Source organism: Onychomys torridus, chromosome 1 (genome assembly GCF_903995425.1).
Source record: "Onychomys torridus chromosome 1, mOncTor1.1, whole genome shotgun sequence".
In the NCBI taxonomy this organism is placed as follows: Eukaryota; Metazoa; Chordata; class Mammalia; order Rodentia; family Cricetidae; genus Onychomys; species Onychomys torridus.
The window spans coordinates 114,998,115-115,018,114 of NC_050443.1; the positions used below are offsets into that span (position 1 = coordinate 114,998,115).

At 46.5% G+C, this 20,000-nt stretch overlaps 1 protein-coding gene across 9 annotated transcripts in view; it reads right to left on the reverse strand.

Moving 5' to 3' along the window:
• The window catches only part of Ebf3 (EBF transcription factor 3), a 119,437-nt gene that overhangs the window by 11,510 nt on the left and 87,927 nt on the right, over positions 1-20,000 (reverse strand). For all 9 annotated transcript variants that reach the window (XM_036197965.1, XM_036197981.1, XM_036198005.1 and 6 more), the window contains exons 9-11: positions 19,502-19,632; positions 18,887-19,013; positions 983-1,071 (exon numbers count right to left, since the gene is read on the reverse strand). In XM_036197965.1, the coding sequence (XP_036053858.1) occupies positions 983-1,071; positions 18,887-19,013; positions 19,502-19,632 (347 nt within the window). The remainder of the gene's footprint in view (positions 1-982; positions 1,072-18,886; positions 19,014-19,501; positions 19,633-20,000) is intronic.

The window sequence follows — 20,000 nt, forward strand, 5'->3', positions numbered from 1 at the left end:
ACCCTCAGAACAAAAACCCCTTCATTAACTGCTCTGCATTTGAAAAATGTCTTCCCCATGCTCAGAGGGGTCTAACAGTGAGTATCTGACGTCCCCTTACTGGCGTGTTCACAAATTAAAAAGGAACCTAAGGATTCTGCTGATGTTCCTGCTGAGTATTAAAAAGGTAATGTCTAAAAGGTTTTATTGTGTTAATAAAACTCAGAGGTGGTCAAGACTTGAGCACACACACAGATGGATTGTAAAATAATCAGTTATAATATTATGACTTCATTTTTTCATTTTGCATTTTCAACTCTGCCTTGGAAATCAGAGAGGGCTTCTGAAGACCGAAAGAGACAAAATTATATCAAAGGAGAGGGAAAATTGTAAGCTTGACTTATCTTTAATGTTATACATCAAAATGGAATTTCTGTGATATGTGGGATGTGCATAAACAACGGGCCAGCTTTTGTCTTTGTTGAATTTAAATGAAAAGTCCCCTAGATATTAATATGTGGACTTCATTTGTGAGCCCGCTAAGTCGGGGACTTATAACAAAAGCTTTGTAAACAAAAGATTAAACTGAATCGAGCTTTAGAAAATGAAAGGAAAACAAGAGTCAAGTAATCACAGATCAGACTGGAGCTGCCTAGATGGAAATCAGCGCAGGCCACTGGAGTGGAAAATGGTTAATTGAACTATTTCATTACGTGGAAGTTTATGTCCCCCTTGCAGAATCCAAAATATTGGTTATCAGAAAGGCCATTTTTTCCTTCCTTTAAAGAGATGGCCCTCTAACAGAAGCAACATAGAGTGAGAGTCTGTGTACCATCTCTCACCCTTCTTCACCAACCTCCGAAGTGGCCAGGCAGTTCCCCATACCTGTTGGCTTTGACACTGGCACAGGGTTTGGGGTGTCTGGCACTCCTCTTCCTGGAGTATCCACCACTCTTAAAACAGAACCAGTCCTGTGTGGGGCATCATGTGCTTTAGTACTAACCTTGGGTAACCTTTCAGGATCACCTGGATGTCTGGGTATCACTTTCTGCAACCGCTGGAAGCCGTAATCTATGGTTGGCTCATTAAGGGCTGCAACAGGACACACAAACACAGAGCACATCAGTCACTGTTACGTCATCCATTGTGCAGTCACTGCATGCTTACACATAGGTGTGCCTCCAGGCAAGCACCCCTGCATGTTAGCTCTGCCTTAAGGAATAGACCTCCCCTGCCCCACCCCATCTTTTCTTTTGCACATAAAAGCAATGATTATTTCTAATCTATAATTAGACTGGGAAAAAGTCCAAGGGTAGCTCAGTATATTGTAAAAATGGCAGCGCATTCCCAAAGTGACAGGTCTTGGGGCCATATATAGCCATCACCAGAGCCATGATGCGGCGTCTGCATCACACAGTGCGTTCCTCACCAGCCGGGGATTTATGGGAAACTGGCAATTATGACATATGTCCGGCTATTGCTAGCTGCAGATTTATCCCCGTGGTCCTTTTTTGTCTAGCATATTGCCTGAGCACAGACCAGGCAGGAGGAACACTTACTCTTGCAAAGCTTTAATAATCTGTGAATGGCTGACTACAAACTGATATAGAGCGCTATCATTCCACAGCTGCAATCCACCAGCCCCACGAAATTGCCGGCCACAAATAGTAATTAATCTTTTTATCCCTCAAATTGTAATTTTGACTATGAACTGTGCGTGGCCATAAATCAGAGGCACATGCACCCTGTACAGTGCATGAATCACAGCCGGGACTCCATTCGACTGCACACACTGTGTTTAACAAGCTTTATAAGGAGCCATCGGGCTTTATTACGGCTCTGCCTGACTCCAACAAAAACTGAGCCTGGAGGCCCGGGGACACGAGTTAAGATGAAAATACTTATTAGAGTACATTATTTCTTGATGTAGATATCGTTTTCTGTGGAGTAACTCCATGGTGCATGGCGCGACATAAATCAGGAGGTTTTCGGAGACTAATAAGACCTGCCGCCATCTATTCATTACTCCGCCCGCAATTTGGGCCATCACTCATTAGTAATTTGATGATTAACGCCACCCAGGTCTGCAGAGTGCGGGAGAACACAAAAGGCCATAGCTTCCTAAGAGGAAGCTTGGGGCTGCCTTGGAAAGTGCTCTCCACAATAATTGGTCACCATTATCCTCGAGTGCTGAACTGTCGGTGCGTCTTGTAAGCAACCCAGGACGCCTTGCACGTACACTCAATAATGTGCCCGAAAGTTGAGGACCACAATATGATTTGACATTCCATCATACATCCCGGAGACAAAGGTCCGCACAGGAATGTGAAGTAAGACATTTTCTTGTTAATAAAGCATTGATCCGATGTATTGATTTTACATGACATGGCTTTTGCTGGGATTTTGCCCTCTTTTTTCTTTGCAAATAGTAAAACCCTTCAAAATGCCTTGGTGTATGTGACATGGCAAAATTTCTAACTCTCTGTGATGTAAATTCTATATGTGTAAAACCACTTCATAATCAGACCATTAATCATCAGAAGCTGTCAGCATTGACTGGGGGGACAATTTGTCATGTCTCTGCCTCGGCACGGGCAAGGGTGTCAGGCAAAAATGCAGTTCGGGCATCAGGGAGGATGGGCTCCAGGCCCAGCAAACGACTCAGTCCAAAAAGGGTAAGATGAAGTATTATGTTTCTTGATCGGCGTGTTGGGGGCGGGGCAGGGAGGTGGCCCAGTGTGCATTCCTAACATGTCAGGTTTCTCCTCTCTGCCAGCTAATCACCATGACTGTTTGACTTAATGAATCGGCCTGATGAAAGGTGATCAGAAAAGATAGATGGGCAGCCATTATTGATTTCATGCAAATGCCCCTGACAGGTGATAGGCGCTGTAATGCAAGCTTTCAGAAGCTTTATGACTTGTGATAAGCATACACTCACTCCAGGAAAGTCATTCTCCAGTGTTACAGTTGAACTGATCTTCTTCTATGACCCAAAGTGTCAGATAAAGCAGTTTAAATATGAGGCCTCTTTCCTCTCTTGATTCAAACCAACAGGCATTAGCAATGTGAATACACCACCCAAGTACGGAGGTTTGGCACATCAGGAGAGTTCAGGCAGGGGACAAAAGTGTGCCAGGGCCAATCCCCACCAGATCTGGTGAGCTACACAGTAAGAGGCCTAGTCCTGCTGTTCCAAGTAGAAGATGTCCCTCCCGCGGGGGTCTGGCTTTAGAACCTTACATGTATTTAGGTGGCAGAATTGTTGGAACCTGTCTCCTCTTTGGTGGCAAGGGCATCAGCAGGCCTTCAGTCCTGGGAGTTTCTGCTCTGTGGTGGGTCCTCCCATGTATCTCTGGGGCCCCTGGGTCATTGCCTGGTCCCATTGAACACCTTCCCTGGCTGGCAGTCCTCAGATCCTCAAGGAGCCCATCCCTACCCATGGCTGGTGAAGACTGGTTCAATCCTCACCAGCCAATTCTGCAACTGGAGGAGAAAGCTCGAGACCTCTCCACACATCTAATAAACCCTCAGCGTGTCGAGTTTACAGCCTAGAGCCCAGCCGAGCCAGGGCAAGGCACTGGCACGTCCAGTCACAGAGCCCCGAGCCAGGCCAATCAATACCACTTTCCTGTTTTAGAACTGGGTAATTATGAGGGGGAGAGATTGCCTGACCTTTCACCTGCACTGCATTACTTTGCTGATATTAAGATAAATTGCCTGATTTTGGGTAAACATATGCTGCAATTCAAACTGTCAGCACTGGTTTGCTCAGGGATAATTTGTATTGATCTCTCCGCTTCTTCCCAATTTTGCTTACTGACCTCGTGGATAATTAGAGAAGGAGCCCTGGGTGAGCTCAAGTCGGGGATGAAGAAGAAATATGAAGAAGAATAAAGCAAATTTGTTTTATGTTAATATTTGTTGGCCCACCCCTCACATCTGTCAGCATCAGCAAAGCCATAAATTAATGCATTTGGTTCCCGAGCAATTTATTCCAAGGAATTATTTAGCAGCATGCTTAGTCTCCCAACATGTGTCACTGGGTTAAATTAATTTAAACTCTGCCTTAAACACAACAAAAACAAATGTTATTTTTCTGCTGAAGGGGAATAAAACAATAACGTTTATCAAAAAAAATGTATCTGGAAGCTAGCACCTTTCTGTATGGATTTCCATCAGCCTGTAAAAGAGGATGGGTTGTCTACTAAATCCCCCCTCCGGAAGTAATTAGCACCCATTATTTGTCCTGAATTCAAATTTAGCTAAGATGGGCTGCTGCGTGTAGGAGATGAATGTATGTGTGAAATTATATCGTTAAGATATGTCAGATTACAAGGCTGTTGTATCAAAAGTCATAAAACAAATCTCCCCTGTGAAATATCTCTTTATTAACTGTGCCATAAGATATTAACATTCCTCATTTAGTGGAGGGCCTTTTATCTGTTTCAAATACATTATTCGTCCTTTTGGAGATAAACTGTATTAATATCCATTTGAGTAGGCTACTGTGGCCTAATGCATAGTAATTTTTGTTGGAGAGCTTTTATTTTAGAATAAGAAAATTACACAGCAATAAAACCTGAATGAATCAGAAGCTAGAATGGCCGGGAATCACATTCCATGCCAAATGAGGCAAGCAATCAGGCAGCCTGTGAAAGGCCAGATATCCGGCTATCATATGCAGGCCAGTCTCCAGCGTGGGTCCTACAAATAGAGCCTGACATGGCCACATAGACTCGATTCCGCACGCTGGATAGCCTGCAGCTCGGGAAGGACGCATATTTAAATATATTTGAGTGTACTGGAGTTAATCTCGTTACTTTACATGCATTGAAGTCATAACAGAAGAAGCGTTCTAAATATTTAAGTCATGCCCGTGTACTGGGGGATTAATCATAGCGCAATTGATAAAATTTTAACGGTCTGTGATGTCGGTTCAAGTTGGGATTGCCAGAGCTAATGTGGCAGCCGAAAATGGCATCAGGCTTTGAGCTGCAGCTGGGGCCAGAGTGGCTCCGACTGGCCTGCTGCAATTAGAAACGTACCAATGGGCAACAGCGCTGGGTTTTTCTTTCTTGTGACATAAGTCATTGGAGTTTACATTTTGATGGCTGAACTGTCTTTGTCAACCATCCCTGCTCAGGGTTCTGTGCTCTTCTCCAATATCCCAAAATGTGAATGGCTTTTGTCAACTTCAAAGGCTAATTCATTGGTGTGTAAAGCCCATTCACTCATGTGAGTAAAGGGATATGCTCCTGACCACGGATGACACACAGAAAACATTGCAGATCAAAAACATTGATGTTTAGGGCTAGTATAGTTTCCAACAGAGAACAACTCCTGGAGATGAAACTAAGCCCTGCGTATTTTTGGAAGTCCAACTCACTCACCCAAAATTAACTAAGCAGCTACTATGCTTTCAGGGCTCAGTGGTGCCTGCTTCCCAGGGGTGTGAAACCCATGCTCAGAGGCAGCAGTCAAGAGCAGAAAGTGTTGCTATGGACACCCTCCACCCAGTTCCGGGCCTCCTTGCTGGTAGAAGTGAAAGGGGACATTGCATGAAGGAGGGGCCACAGTTACAAAGCTTAATTGTGACAACAACCTCCTGGCCACCTTCCCCCATTCCAGGGAGACCTGGCTCAGGCTGCCAGCCAGAGAGCAGTGGTCTGCCTTTAAGGACTGCTGGAGTAATTGCTCCTTCAGCACAGTTGTGTCTTTCAAACAGTGTCATTAAACACACGAGGGGGAGACTCCCAGGTAGGAAACAGCTGCTTTTAGCACCGCCTCTCCAAGCCAGCATGCAGGTTGCAGTGCAGCAGAGTCCCCTGCCCAAAAACCCTGACTCCAACAATAACAACAGGAAGACATTCATTTGCTCCATTCCAGCTGCTGGCTGCAGCTATTAAGTGAGCCCCAGTTTCATTTCAATAATGATCGGCTTCCTGTAACTTCCCAATCATGCATTTGTCATAATGCAGTAATTTTCTTGCTACAAACAGATCCTCATAATGAGGCCGTTTTTCACATTAGCAACATAACTACATAATAAGAACATCTGTAGTTCCTTTTCCGAGGGACAAGAACGCGCTTCAATTAAGGCAATGGGTTTGTTAAATAAGATATAGTATATTTTACTAACAGGGATACCCAGACCCTGCCCCAACAGACTACAAGCCGTCAGTGTGCCTGAATGAACACAGGTTGTAATGTGTAAAAATTAAATAAAGTAAAATTAAATTGCTCAATACAAAGACATTCCTCTAGAGGGTGTTGGTGATTTTAGTGACAAAGTGCTATTTGCTGACAAGTAGTTTACACATTAACCAGCCGAATCCAAGGGGGAAAAATGCCAATAGCAATTATATCACCTTGAGGTTATTAAATGTCCCACTGATAAGTAACTAGGTGAGCTTGACCAGGTGATAAAGACTGCTGTGAGCAAACGATTGCCCCGTGAAGAATGCTTCTCTGCCCTGCTGTTTCTCCAGATAGCTTTTCTTTCAAAAATAACTGTATAAGAAGTTGCATTAAAAAATGTGTGGCTTCGGAAGTCAAAATTGATACTCAGCCCCTCACCGGATGTCCCCCCTTCCTGACTACAGCACTTTCATCATTCCCCCTCAAAACACTACACAAAGTCCCCAAATGCCTGGGTTTTTCTCTCCCCCTTTTTTAGGCTTTAAAATGATGCTAAGTTCTCCACTTTATCATCAACTGTCTCCTGCAAGCGCATTTCATCTATAAGAAATTCAGATGCTCGGGAAATTAAAATTTCAAAGATCTGCTGCAAAAAAAAAAAAAAAAATCAATGGAGCGAGATCAATGCTCATAGAAATTTCATGAACTTTGAACTGATCCGGGCATGATGATGAGGGGTGGCTGGAGTCGCAGGCAGCTGACGGCTCCTAGTGTGGATGAGAAGCAGCCAGGCAGCAGGGAGGAGGGCCACGGTTTACATGGGCTTTTGCTTTCATATTTTGTTGAACAAAAAATTTTAATTTTTAGCCCATTTCAGTAACAAGCAGGAATGGGGGGGACCTGACTTCCCAACCCAACAACGTGTGAATCTCCCCGCTTAAGAACACCTAATGCTTTGCACACTAACGCGGCCACAAAATGAAATCGGTTCCCTTTGCAGCCGATTGCAGGTGCAAATTAATATTGTAAAATGAAGATCAATACATGGACAGGGCCAAATCAATAGTGGCTAAATTATTGCTGCATTTTCCTCCTCATTCAAGATGAGTTGTGTTTTCCTCTCAAAGTCAATACTTCGCAGCTTTTCTCATTAATTTCTCAATAAATTTGGCAATGAATTTCAATCACAGAACTCGGCAGGGTGAGCCAGGCATTGTGGTGTGCATGGGAAACACAAAGGCCACGCGATTCCTGCATCACTCACTGGGGTGCTGGCCTGGCCAAGGGACAAACAGGGAAGACATAAGGTCATCCTTCTGTGCTTGGAGGCCAACCCCAAATCTGAGGTCTCTCTTGAGTGGCTTCGGCTTGTCTGGTGTCTGCTCTGGGCCATTGTGGGGGGGGGTGCATTGCCAATGCCAGGCCCACCTATGGTCAGCCTCAGTTTCCCACCAGTTCTGACAGAACCTATCATGTTCCATCAGCATGTCTTCTTGGAATAAGAAAAGCACCACAGTTGACTTCTAATTGGAATCTGGAGCCTCCCTGCTCACACAGGGAATACTGTTCTGGTATTCATACAGGCAGCCCAACCGGGCCTCCTGCACAGGGACCCACTTCCATTCACCACTGCCTGGCAGCGGATGGCAGCATTGTGATGTGATACCGAATGCAGAAAAGGGGGCAGCCCATCTTCCTTGTTACCAAAATAATACCCTTGCTGACAACTATTGGACTGCATTCAAACACTTTTGTTTACATACCTCAAAGAATGCATTGCATTGTGGCTTGCATAGGCATGGGGGAACTACACCAACCAAGCCCAGCCCAGCAGCTAAAGAAAACCCAGGCCCTGGAGCCCTAGCTCCCATCACCACACATGTCCATCTCAGGATACAACAGCACAGAAACACACCAGATAAAGATCTAGGACCTGGCTATCCCTGGTGTAGCACCCTACTCCCCGAGGCTGTCCTGGCAATTCACCCAGCTCTCCAGGTAGAGAAGTGTGTCCGAAAGGGAGACACGAATGAGGGGAGACCACTCTCAATATCATGCGACCACCAGCTCCCACACGTCACCCTCCTACTTCAGGAAAGCAAGTTCCCTGTGTGCTCATCCTCTCAAAAGATTACATAAGAGGAGGAGGGAGGTCCTAAAAGCCAGGCAGAAAACGCACTCTGTGGAGAGCCAGTGGCAATGGATATTCACACTTAAAACCTGCAGAAAAATCTCCATGCAGGGGGGAGTTGCAGCGCAAGCTCAGGGAGCCAGCTCTCCCAGGCTGTAGGTGCTCAGGCCATGGCTTACAACAAAGGTGCCTCCTGGGAACTGAGTGGCCCTGCTCTGGGGTCATCTGAAAACCCCTAATTCTTAAAAAGTGTACAGAGGATCATTCAAGGTCACCCTGTGTCACATGCCTCCCTTGTTCAGAGCAGTGCATGTAGTTGGTGCTTAAAGGTATTAAGGTATGGTGGCCAGGCTTCCAGAAGACACCAACCTCCATGATAAAGCTATGAAGCACCTCTAATTTTGTGGCACAAAATGAAAATCCTGTGTGTCTTATATTCATGTAGCCTTTTCCCTAATATCTACACATCCATCAACCTATAAACATATAAGCAGATGTGGTACACCTATACAATGGAATATATTCAGACATGTAAAAAACCGTCACCCTGACATATGCCACCGTGCAAACTGAGAATATCATGTGCTAAGTGAAAGAGGCCAGCCCCAAAGGCCATAGACTGTAGGATCTGCTTTTGAGAAATAACCAGAATAGGCAAATTTACAGGGGTAAGGATTAGACCAGTAGCTGCCAAAGCCAAGGACTGGAGAAAGAAATATGAATGTAGAACAGAGTGACAGTCCATGCAGGATAAAATCACTGGGTTGTATAATACTGTGTGTATAAAGAACTTTTGCTCTTAGGTTCTTGGCTTCTGCTGTCTGTCTTGGTAGGTAAACTATACCCAAAGAATCATCAAAGCAGGTGTGAGATCTCTAGTATTGGCATCCCTGTGCTGGTCATGGCACTATTCACATTAGCCAAGATATAGGACCAGCCTAGATGTCCGTCAGCAGAAGAGGTAAGGAAGAAGCATATACACACTATGGAGTCTTACACACGAAAAAGGCAACAAAACACACAGAAATCACAGATCTGTAGGAAAATGGTTGGAACTGGAGATCATCACATTAAGTGAAATAAGCCAGACCCAGATGAATGTTGAATGTTTTTCCTCATAGGCAAAATTTAGAATTTTTTTTAAAGTAGAAGGGAGACTCTGAGGGGGTAGAAAAGGTCCAAATGGAAGTAGAAAGGAACAGGAGGTGGTGAGATGGAGGAGAGAAAAATAAAACAACGCGTGTTACAAATATGTGAAAATGGCATAATGGAACCCATTAACTCACACGCTAAATGGAGGTGGGGGAACAGTAGTAAAGGCTTTAATCCGGGTACACCTGTGCTGAGAAAATGTCCTTCTGCATGTTACCTGGCAGACAGTACCAGTGCTCCTAGAGATGGCAAGAACCCATGCTGACTGAGGAAGGTAGGGCCCAGCTTTGGGCTAAGGCATTCCCACTTAGCATTTCCCAACATGGTCTACCTTTCAGTCTTCCCAGCAGCATCTTAAATGCGGGTCTTTCAGGCTGAGTACAGAAGGAGAGACCTATTTGGAGACAAAGCCTTTAAAGACATGGCCAGGATTAACCCAAGTGCTGGAACACTGCACTCTCTGCCTGTGTCAGACAATGTAGTCCTGATGGCCAGATGTGGTGCTACATGCCTGTGATCCCAGCTCTCAGGAGGCAGAGGCAGGAGGATCAAGCATTCAAAGGCAACCTGGACTACATGGTGAGATAAAAAAAAAAAAAAAAAAAAAAAAAAAAAAAAAAAACATGAAAATAGGAGGGGTCTGATTGGGAAGAAAATGGTTTTCAGTTGGAGGCGGGAACGGGAAAAGTAATTAGAGTGTGAAAATGACCAAAAGGATATAATATACAAGATGAAATTGTCAAAGAATTAGGAGGGGGAGGGAAGGAAGAAGGATGAAGGAGGAGGGAGAGAGGGAGCAGGAGGTTCGGTCAGCCAAGATCGGCTTTCATACATGTTGGAGATCACAAGTTGTCTTGTGACTTGAGGAGGTAGGTCCTCACCTATGCTCTTCATAGCTTCTCATGCCCTCCACTTTCTTCCTGGCCACCCAAGAGGGGAATCACATTCTTCTCAGAAATCCTTCACACCCTTGCTGAGCACTTGTGGTACAGCCTCCACAGCCATTTCCAGAGAAAATCCCACGGCTCTGCCACCTATAAGTTCTCAGAGAGCCATATCTACTCCCTGAAAACGGGGCTTGAGAGCACTGTTTGCATTAAGGCTGCTTTTATTAACTGCTTTCGACACCTGTTTCTTCCCCACACGAGTCAGTGGGGTTGCAGCAGTGTTCACACTGGATGTCTGTCACGGGCCATGTAGATCCCAGGCAGAATGAAGGCAAGAATGACTACCCTTGGCAAGAACTCACTGCTGAGCAGTCAAGATGTGTTTCCCCCTCGCGCAGATACCCCCATCCTTGAGCACCTAAAGAGCGACTGATTTTCCTTCCCAAGAGTCAGCTACAGTGCCCTACTGAGACCCCAGCCTAGATAGGCATGAGATAAACACTGACCCCAGAAGGCAAATCTCAAATCACGGAAACCTGTGCTTCACCACCACACTGTGTTTAAAACTGAGACACCATGCTCCCCTTGGTGACCATCCCAGTCATCTGGCTTTCCCAACTAAGGGACAAGGTACATCATCCATGGGTGGATGCGGGACCCAGTTTCTCTAATAATGCCAGGACAAAGACTTAAGAGAACCTGGGGTCCTGTTCAAAGCAGAATGTGCTAGCATTGTGGGCAGAGTTTCCAGAAGGCTGGGAGCCCTGTGAGGCTGTGGCCTCTGCAAGCTATAGGCTGGTCTCACTAACAATTAGCAATCTAAGTTCACTTAGGGAGTGACTGCTGTTTCCACCCACAGGAAGCACATAAGGAAATTCTTCAGTCTTTGGCTTAGGATAAACCACAGCTGGATGACAAGGACACACACTGCAGCCACCTGCCACAGCCATGAACACACTACAGGAGCCTGGACCCTTGATGTGTGTGCCCCTGAGTGCTAACAGGCTTAAGCTTCTGTAAAGGATTCTGTGTTGGGAGTACTGTCATCAAAGAAAAAACACTGAGGGGTAAGTGATGAATGGCTATTACTCACACATCGGGGTGTCTACACTGACATGGAGCCAAGATGTTGGCCAGGACCAAGGAACAAAGGCCAAGGCACTTCCCCACCCCATGGAGGCCAAAGGAGAGATGCCAATCAGAGATAAAGAGGAGGGGATGAAAAGATGGACCGGAAATCTAGCAGAAGCCCCAAATCTAACCCCATTGTCTTCCAGACTTTCAACTTCTCTGTGGCCACAGGATGCCTAAAGGGACAGATCCGGACCTCGGAAAGCTCAGAGATCTCAGGGTTCCCTTTCCTGCCTAGAAATAGGGTTTTCATATGTAAAAGAATAAGAAGAGATGTTTCAGGAAAGAGTGTGGACTAGAGACAAAGAAAATGGGCCCAGAATAACACTGTGTCTTTATAACAAAAACAAAATAAAAACTGTCCTCTAAACCTAAGATATACCAAGATCTGTGGTGGCTCCTGGTCGCCATGGAGTTTGTGTTTTAAACTGCCACAGGGTCCCTACTGCGCCTTTACGAGATCTGCACCACTCCACCAGCCCATGCCTGCAAAAAACAAATAATCCCATCTGCTCATCAGGGCACCAGGAAACTTTGTAGTTATCCAGAGTCAACAATCCGCATCACAGGTTTCCATTTTGTTTGTTGAGTTAAAAATCACCCAAAGGGCCAGGCAGTGGAGGTGCACACCTTTAATCCCAATACTCGGGAGGCAGAGGCAGGCAGATCTCTGTGAATCCAGGCTCCTGCAGTGTGTTCATGGCTGTGGCAGGTGGCTGCTGTGTGTGCCCTTGTCATCCAGCAGTGGTATATCCTAAGCCAAAGACTGCCCCAACCCCCCAACACCCCCAGTGTCTTTCCAAGGGTGTTTTCAGACATGGATCTTTCCCAGCCAAAACTGGAGGAAAAAAAACAACTCCCCTACACAGCACTGTCAGGGATGTAGGGTAAGAAACAGGGACCCTGCCGTGTCAAAGAAAGAGAGTCAGGCCTGTCTCTACTATCCACATCGTGCCTATCCTAAGTAAAGCCAATGACCCTTTTGTCCTTTGGGTAAGACAAATGGTGGTCTCCTGGAAGCCACGTCTTGTCAAGCGGGCTGCGAAGTCAATAGCTTCACCTTGGTATGGAAACTTTGTGATTTATCAGTCCGTCTCCCCTCTTGGGTTCACGCAGCCCCAACATATACAGCCAATCGGGCACATGGAGCAGACCTGGTCACAGCCAGTTGGAAAGCAACCAAAGCCCCTGTGATGACAGACAAATGTGTCTTCTTAGCAACAGCCCAAAAGCACTTGACTTGTACTAATAACAAAAAGGCCACGCTGGTCACCGTGGGTCTAAAGACGAAGCACCCTGTCACCAGCCTGGTTGGGAAATTAGCAAATAATGTTCTTTTCCTTGATAAATGGGTGACAGCTCCGTCTCACCAATCATTTTTAACATTTTGATGCATGCCTATGATCCCACTGGAGGGGCAGAAAAGTTTACTGGCCCTCAATTTTCACATGATGAATGGAACTCTCTAAATGTGCGATTTCTGTATGAGGTATAGTTCATTTTAAGCAATTCTGGTAAATGGGTGTCACTGATTAGGACAAATTGTCTACTTGTGCTGTGCCTCATTCTACTGCCCTCCTTCGAGACAGGAAAGAGGAGACCACAGGGACAGGAGGCCTTCACACAACCCTCTTTAAAGGGATATGTTCTCCAGCCATACCACCGGCACCCACTTGGCATGCAGCAGTTTCACTGATTGTGGCTCAGGTAGTTCCATGTGCTACCCCAGGGAGGTCACAAGGTGAATGCTACCTCCTAGCCTGAGGCTCTACCTAGGGGACTCAGCCACAGCCTTCAGTCCTCACTCCCAGGGGAAGGGGCTGAGGCAGGGACGCTTACCAGCTAGTCCTTGTTTAAAAAAAAAAAAAAACCCACACCACCTTCTGCCATCCATGCCAACATGTGGCAAAAAGCAAAAGGGGGATGAGGAAGATGCTGTCGTTTGAGTCATGGACTAGCTGGATAAAGCTTCTGGGAGCCGAAAGATGGCCTGAGCTGCAACACAGCCCCATGCTGCCCCTGAAGATTAGTAACTTGATTTAAGAGAGCCATTGTATCCAAGGATATCCATTACCGGGGGATGACCAGGTGTGAAGAGAACACAGACTGTCTGAAACACCTGAGAACTGGTGGCTGTGAATCACCATCAGGGGTGAGAGGTATGATCATATCATACCCACTGAAGACAGGAAGGGGAAGTAGTGTGCCATTGGCTGCCTTGGCAGGGGAGGATGGGATTGTTGACGACTTTGGCTCAAGATCCCCACATTCTAGGAGCCAGCAGGACAGTATGTGTCCCTGGATTGTACACACTGGTGGCTCAGAGCTTAGGGCTGAAACAGTTGGGTAGTTGGTGTTTAACATCCAGTTTAGCAGAGTGCAAACAACAGGAATTGTGGGTAACACTTTAAAACCATTTGTTCTACAGATACAAGTGGTTTGTTGGTGGGACCACAGGCCTGGGAGAGAGGAAACTAGAGCTGGCCTGCTGTGGTGTAGGGTGTTTGGACCCCATTTTGTAGACAGAACTATGTCTCAATATTCACAAGCAACCATCCCACAGGCCAGAAACACAAGAGCTTTCCCAGATAAGGGAAAACGGCATGGAAGGTGGAAGCCAGCCAGGAGACTCAGCAGGAAACTGTCTCCAGACAGGTGCAGGACATCTGACATCCCTCAATATGGAGCCAGTTTTCAGGCCCAATCTGACCTCTTTATAAAAAGACAAACCTAGAAACCATCTGAGAAAGAACACAAACGGCTTGCAATAACTGGTGGAGGGATGGTCTCCCAAGCCTAACATCAAATGCACACTCGTCTTTCTGAAAATGTTCCCATCCAATGAACGCATCACAGACCTGGGGCCCTTCCAGGTATCTGCCGTGTGTCCACTTTAGTCCACGCCGCTTGCCAACATCTTGTTGAGCGACTGGGCTCAGTCTGCTACTGGCGACATGTTGACTCCCAGTAATTTGTGATAATTTCTTTAATTGAGCAAAAAAGAATTCTCTAAAATGAGGGTGGGTCAATCAAACTTCAGGGCAAGAGGTCAACAGAAAAAGCTCCCAAGTCCCATTCCTGGAGCCTTGTGAACTAGGCTTAAACCCAAGCCACACCAGCAGCCTCCATTCTTTTATTAATCAGGAAACATTCTGCCAAATGTCCATTTTAAGGGAACACACACACACACACACACACACACACACACACACACACACACAGATCTGCAAAAGGAGTTTTCATGAGAACATAATCTCAATTAGAAGCATACAAATTCCAATCCAACTTAATCAGGTAATGCCATAATGTTTCTATTCTAATTAAAAAATAATTTCTTTTATTACTCTTAACAATTTGGTGTGTTTGCACCAGTAAAATTATAAAAGCGAAAGCTGCTTGATTTTCCTGTATGGTGAGTTCCTCAGGTAGGCGATTCCAGGACTGTTTTAATTATTATTAAACAAGTCAATGGTATGCTATTAGACAAATATTAAAACAAGCATTGCACTTGGTTATTAATTTGAACTATTCGCTTTTAAATGCAGCAAATATCTCATTAATTTAATTTTAGGTGCCCACCAGTTTATATTGCATTTTACAGTCTAAAGGCAATTTACTATTAACTGGCAATTACATACACAGTGATTGTTAATTCTGCTCCTAAGTGCTAGCCGCTTGAAAATTGTTCTCTCTCTCTAATTTCTGACCTTCTTACAGCAGGGGTGAGGCTCGCTGGGAATACAGAGGACTCCTATGGAAGAGCTGGACATGTCGTTTGTGGCTCATTCTTTTAATTCACCGTGCTAATCAACTGAACCGCCACAGCCTCCCAAGGTAATTGTGACTTGAGAGGGACTGTGAACAGCAGCCAAGGGGCTGGATGGATAGGGCCTGGCCAGCCTTCCCCTTCCGGGGGCAGAGGCTGAGCACGACCACTCTGGGTTGACTAATAGGGTCTGGTTTTGAAAAATCTGGTGTTTCTCAGGTCACTGTAAACAGCTCATTTAGACCTCTGCCAAGTCCCTCCCAGGCTCTGGCAGGCTGGTGGCAGCCCCTCCTCCAAGCCCAGGTTCATTATCCAGTGGCCCTGCGGCCCCACAGCTGGCCTCATGCCGGGAAGGTTAAATGTGAAGGTGTCCCAGCAGCCTCCGGGGCCTGGGCACACTGATGGGAACCAGATGCCCAGGGGACGGCGCCCATGTTGTGACATCCAGAGGGGCTGGCTCAGTTTTCATTGGGGAGAGTAAGTCCCTGTGATTACCTCATTGTCCCCATCAATTTCGGGGCAATGCAAATCAGACAGAAGCTTCCAGGCCAGACAGGTTATGACCTCACCTTTCCTCAGCTCCCTGAGAATATAGAGTGAAATGTATATTCCCGGTAATGATCCCAGACACAACACACACACACACACACACACACACACACACACACACACACACACACACACACACACGTTAAAAAGGACTGAATTTGCATAGTCTCACAGCAAACACCCACACATAGGGAAACAGGCAACCCTCAACCCTGGGCCAGCAGGACCTGAGTCTTGGGGGCTAATGAGTCCAATCTGCTTGAAAGTAGATGCAACCATGCAGAATGGACAGTGAGTCTGTAGAAAGACCTGTGTGGCTCTAACAAGCTTGGGGGATACTGCTTTCCTTTGGGGACAATGGACACTGGTCAAGGAGGACATTCCACCTGGACAGAGAGCAAGGAGCTTCAGAGAATACCCTTCCCAACTCACGCAGCGCCTCCTACCCTACACACCTGCATTTATCCACAAGTGATCACCAGGACCTGTCTGCAGGCAAAGAAGGGAAAGCAGGACCTAGACCTCTCTTGTCATGAAAATGCTAGTAAAGGAAGGTCCCCAATTCTAAAAGCAGCCATCTTCAACACTCAAACAAAAAGTCCAAGAATACAAAGATTTGGGGAAGGGTTTGCCTAGTTCAGCTCCCAAATAATGCAGTAGGACCTCATAACAATCTAACTTGAGAACAAGGGAGACATGCTCTAGAGGAGCAGACCAGGCTTGCCAACTGTGAACATAGGCTCACTTGGGTGCCACCAGCCAAGCCAGGCCACATGAGCAGCATAGGAACTTGCTCAGTCCACCCAGCCCTGACAAGTCTCCCACAGCTTGGTGTCAGTATAAGAGCAAGTACGCATCATCTCTGCTTCCAACGGACCCGAGACATGAACAGGTTCCCATGGACCTTAGCAGAAGTCCAAAATGTCAGTAGCTCTCCACAGCCAGTACTATTTACTAAGTGTCCTCTGTATGTCAGACACTTGAAGTTGTCCTAGATCCTTACCAAAACCCCATGAGGAAGAGAGGAGAGAAAACTGAACTTGGAGGAGTTAAAATCCACAACTAGCACCTGGAGCATAGCTGTCCAACCAAATATCTTGGGTCTTTGCATAGAGCCTGCTGCCTCTATAGCCTGAAGTTCCTGGGCTATAGACTCAGGTATGTGTGGTACCCACACCAACAGCTATCTCGAGGAGGTTTACTGAATGTGAATGTGGGGAGAGGTGGCTGTAGTTCATTCATACACATAACCCCAAGACAAAGATACTGGGGATGCCCAACCAGGCCTGAGATAGGAGTCCAACTTTTTACCTCCCCAGGAAGTAGACATCCAGTGTGAGTGTCCTTTGCTGAACAGCAAAGGCACTTATTTGAAGGAGTATGTAGATGTCCCTGAATTGACTATGGGTTAATATTTAATATTGCAAGTTGAAAACATCTTAAGTTGAATGTGAATTCAAGACATCTAGTGCACTGAACATCATCGCTGAGCACAGCCTACCTTAACTATGTGCAGAGCACTTACAAAAAAAAAAAAAACATTTGATAATACAGTGTAGTTTATTGAACACTACACTGAAAGGAAAAAAATACATACTGGTGATGATGAGGTGGGCACATCTTCTTACCACCAGAAAAGCCAGATACCAGCAGAAGTATTGGAATTTGGGAGACCACCTGCACATAGTTTTTTAAAAGATGTCCCAATTTTTATCATTTTGTTTTGACATACTTTTACTTTTAATGCACTGGGGGCTTCACAATCTAGAGGAACTGTTCTCTCTCGATCTCTAGATTTTACAGGAGGCCAAGAATATCCAGATCCCAAAATGGATGGGCACATCAACTTTTTGCTATGCCCATTCCCTTATATCCTTCAGTTCTAAGAATCCTAGTGTCCCACATTGGCCAGTTAGAGGTGCTGGGCTGTCAGGAGCTGGATGCCTCTAGGGTAAGGACCCAAGCCCAGCCTTGCGTGGTAGCAGGCCTACTGAGGAGCAGGGAGTCTGTATGTTGCTACTCTGCTCCTTCAGTACTTCCTAAAACAGGAAAGAAGTTTTCACTCCACAATCTCCAGGAACCTCAATGTGGAAGGAAGGGCCCCAGAACCTTCCATGTAACCCGTCTGCTGGACAGAACAGAGGGGAGCACCCAGCTCAACCCAGGACACCTAGAGGTGGACAGAACAGAGGAGAGCACCCAGCTCAGCCCAGGACACCTAGAGGTGGACAGAACAGAGGGGAGCACCCAGCTCAGCCCAGGACACCTAGAGGTGGTAAAAGAGGGGTTGAGCCCAGGGCTCCAAGCCCTGCAATGAGGAAGTTCCTGCACATCCACAAATAATCAACTAGCGCCCATCCCTTCCACCTCTGCTGGTCTTAGGCAGGTGTTGTTCTGCATCAAAATCATTCCTCATGCCTCATAGCTTGGGGAACTGACTGAGGGTAAATGCCAAAATGCAGACATGCCTGCCTTAAGCTGAAGTTTATTTGTGGCATTTCTCCATGGCAATCTCAAGCAAATCATGTCAATCAAGTACTTGTGTGGGCAAAGCAGCATGTAAACACCTCTGATATACCACTTATGGGGAGTCACACAGGCCACTCATCCTATCCACCAGGGCTTAGGCTACATACTTACTACATAAATAATACTCTCCAGAACGTAGATTCCCTGTAAGCAACAGCACCCTGCAGGGGCTAAGATCCCAGGCTCCAGCAAAGAGACCTGGCTTCCACTGGAGGCTTAGGTATGTGACAAGCTATGACTTCCCCTTTCCAGCCACAGCTGAAAAGCAGTGATGAGCCTGATTGACAAGTGGGCGGGCACAAGGCCTTGAATGCAGCCAGGCATGAGAAAGCCGGAAGCTGCTGCAGTTACCAATAACTCTCCCTCTGTGCACCACTTGGCTCTGTTGGTGAGAGGTAAAGGCCTTCAGGTGGGAGGCAATTCCAAGGTCACAGTGCTGCATCTGTCAGGCCATCATGAGCTGTCTCAGAGGCAGGTGGAAACGTGCACCTGATAAAACTCAACAGCATGCTATATGTCACTTGAACCTCCCCATGGGGCCCCTGGACACCCACCCCCTGAGGCTCCCACTGAGAAGGAGCACCCTCCACTGCCCCACAGAGGCTGGAGCTGTGTACTCACCAGTGTAGACAAAGCGCCCAGGAGCACCTTTGCAGAACTGCTTAGACTTGTAGGAGAGGGTGACTTCAACGACTCCAGGGATGTGTCGTGGCGGTGTCTGCACTCGGATGGCGTGGGGGGTTATCAGCTACAGAAACCACACATGAACAAGCGCTCAGCGGTGCAGGCCCTGAGAGGCGGACACTTGCCAGTTGGATATAATTACAAAATGAGCACAAATTGGACCATCGTCTCGGAATGCTCCCTCCTGTCACCCAGAGACTCTGGGCCTATGGTTCTTTAAGGAAAAGATCAGCAAATGTTCCAGGGTTTTAGTTTGCAGGAAAGGCCACAGGGCATCATTCATATGAAAATCGTCACCATATGTCTCCTTAAACCTGCTTCTAGTAATTCTAGAACTAATTGTTCCAGGGTACTGGGGGACCTCCTGTGGCAGGTTTTAAACCCAAGGGTTGTGGGAAGAGGGGCAAACCCACCCACAGGACAGCCCACCACAGGCAGACAGCAAGAGAGAACTTTGCATTAGGTGCCTCCTGCCCCTAAACCAGAAACAACTTGCCAAAACTATTCACAGAGGAGGTGACAGCTCAAGGCAGACCCGTTTCGCAGGCTTACCTCGCTCCACACCAACATAGTTCCGAACACAACTTGCAGACCGTCAAAGAAGTTGTCCCCAATTATGATCACAGTGGCGCCCCCCGTGGTCCAGCCTTCACTGGGGCTGATGGCCTTGATGCACGGAGTGGCTGCTCACACAAGACAGAGGACAGAAACCTTAGAATATGACCTGACACCATGGGCCCATGCAGCCCACCTCAAGTCCCACTGGCGACCATGGGAGGAGAGGCATGCTGTTCCTCCAGGCACCCGCAAAGGGCAAGTATAGATCAGCATGTTGATGTGTTTAAAGCAAACTATTAAATGTTTTATAAAGCAAAGGCCGAGCCATGGAATACTAGTGAGCAAGAAAAAAAAAAAAAAAAAAAGGCTTGATATAGCAAATTATGTGTCAGGGCAAATATGACTATTACAAATGATTAAGCTTCGTGTGCATGTGCCACGTCGATTTATCTGCTTTGCTGTACAGATCTAAGCAGAGTCAATCAAAAGGCTG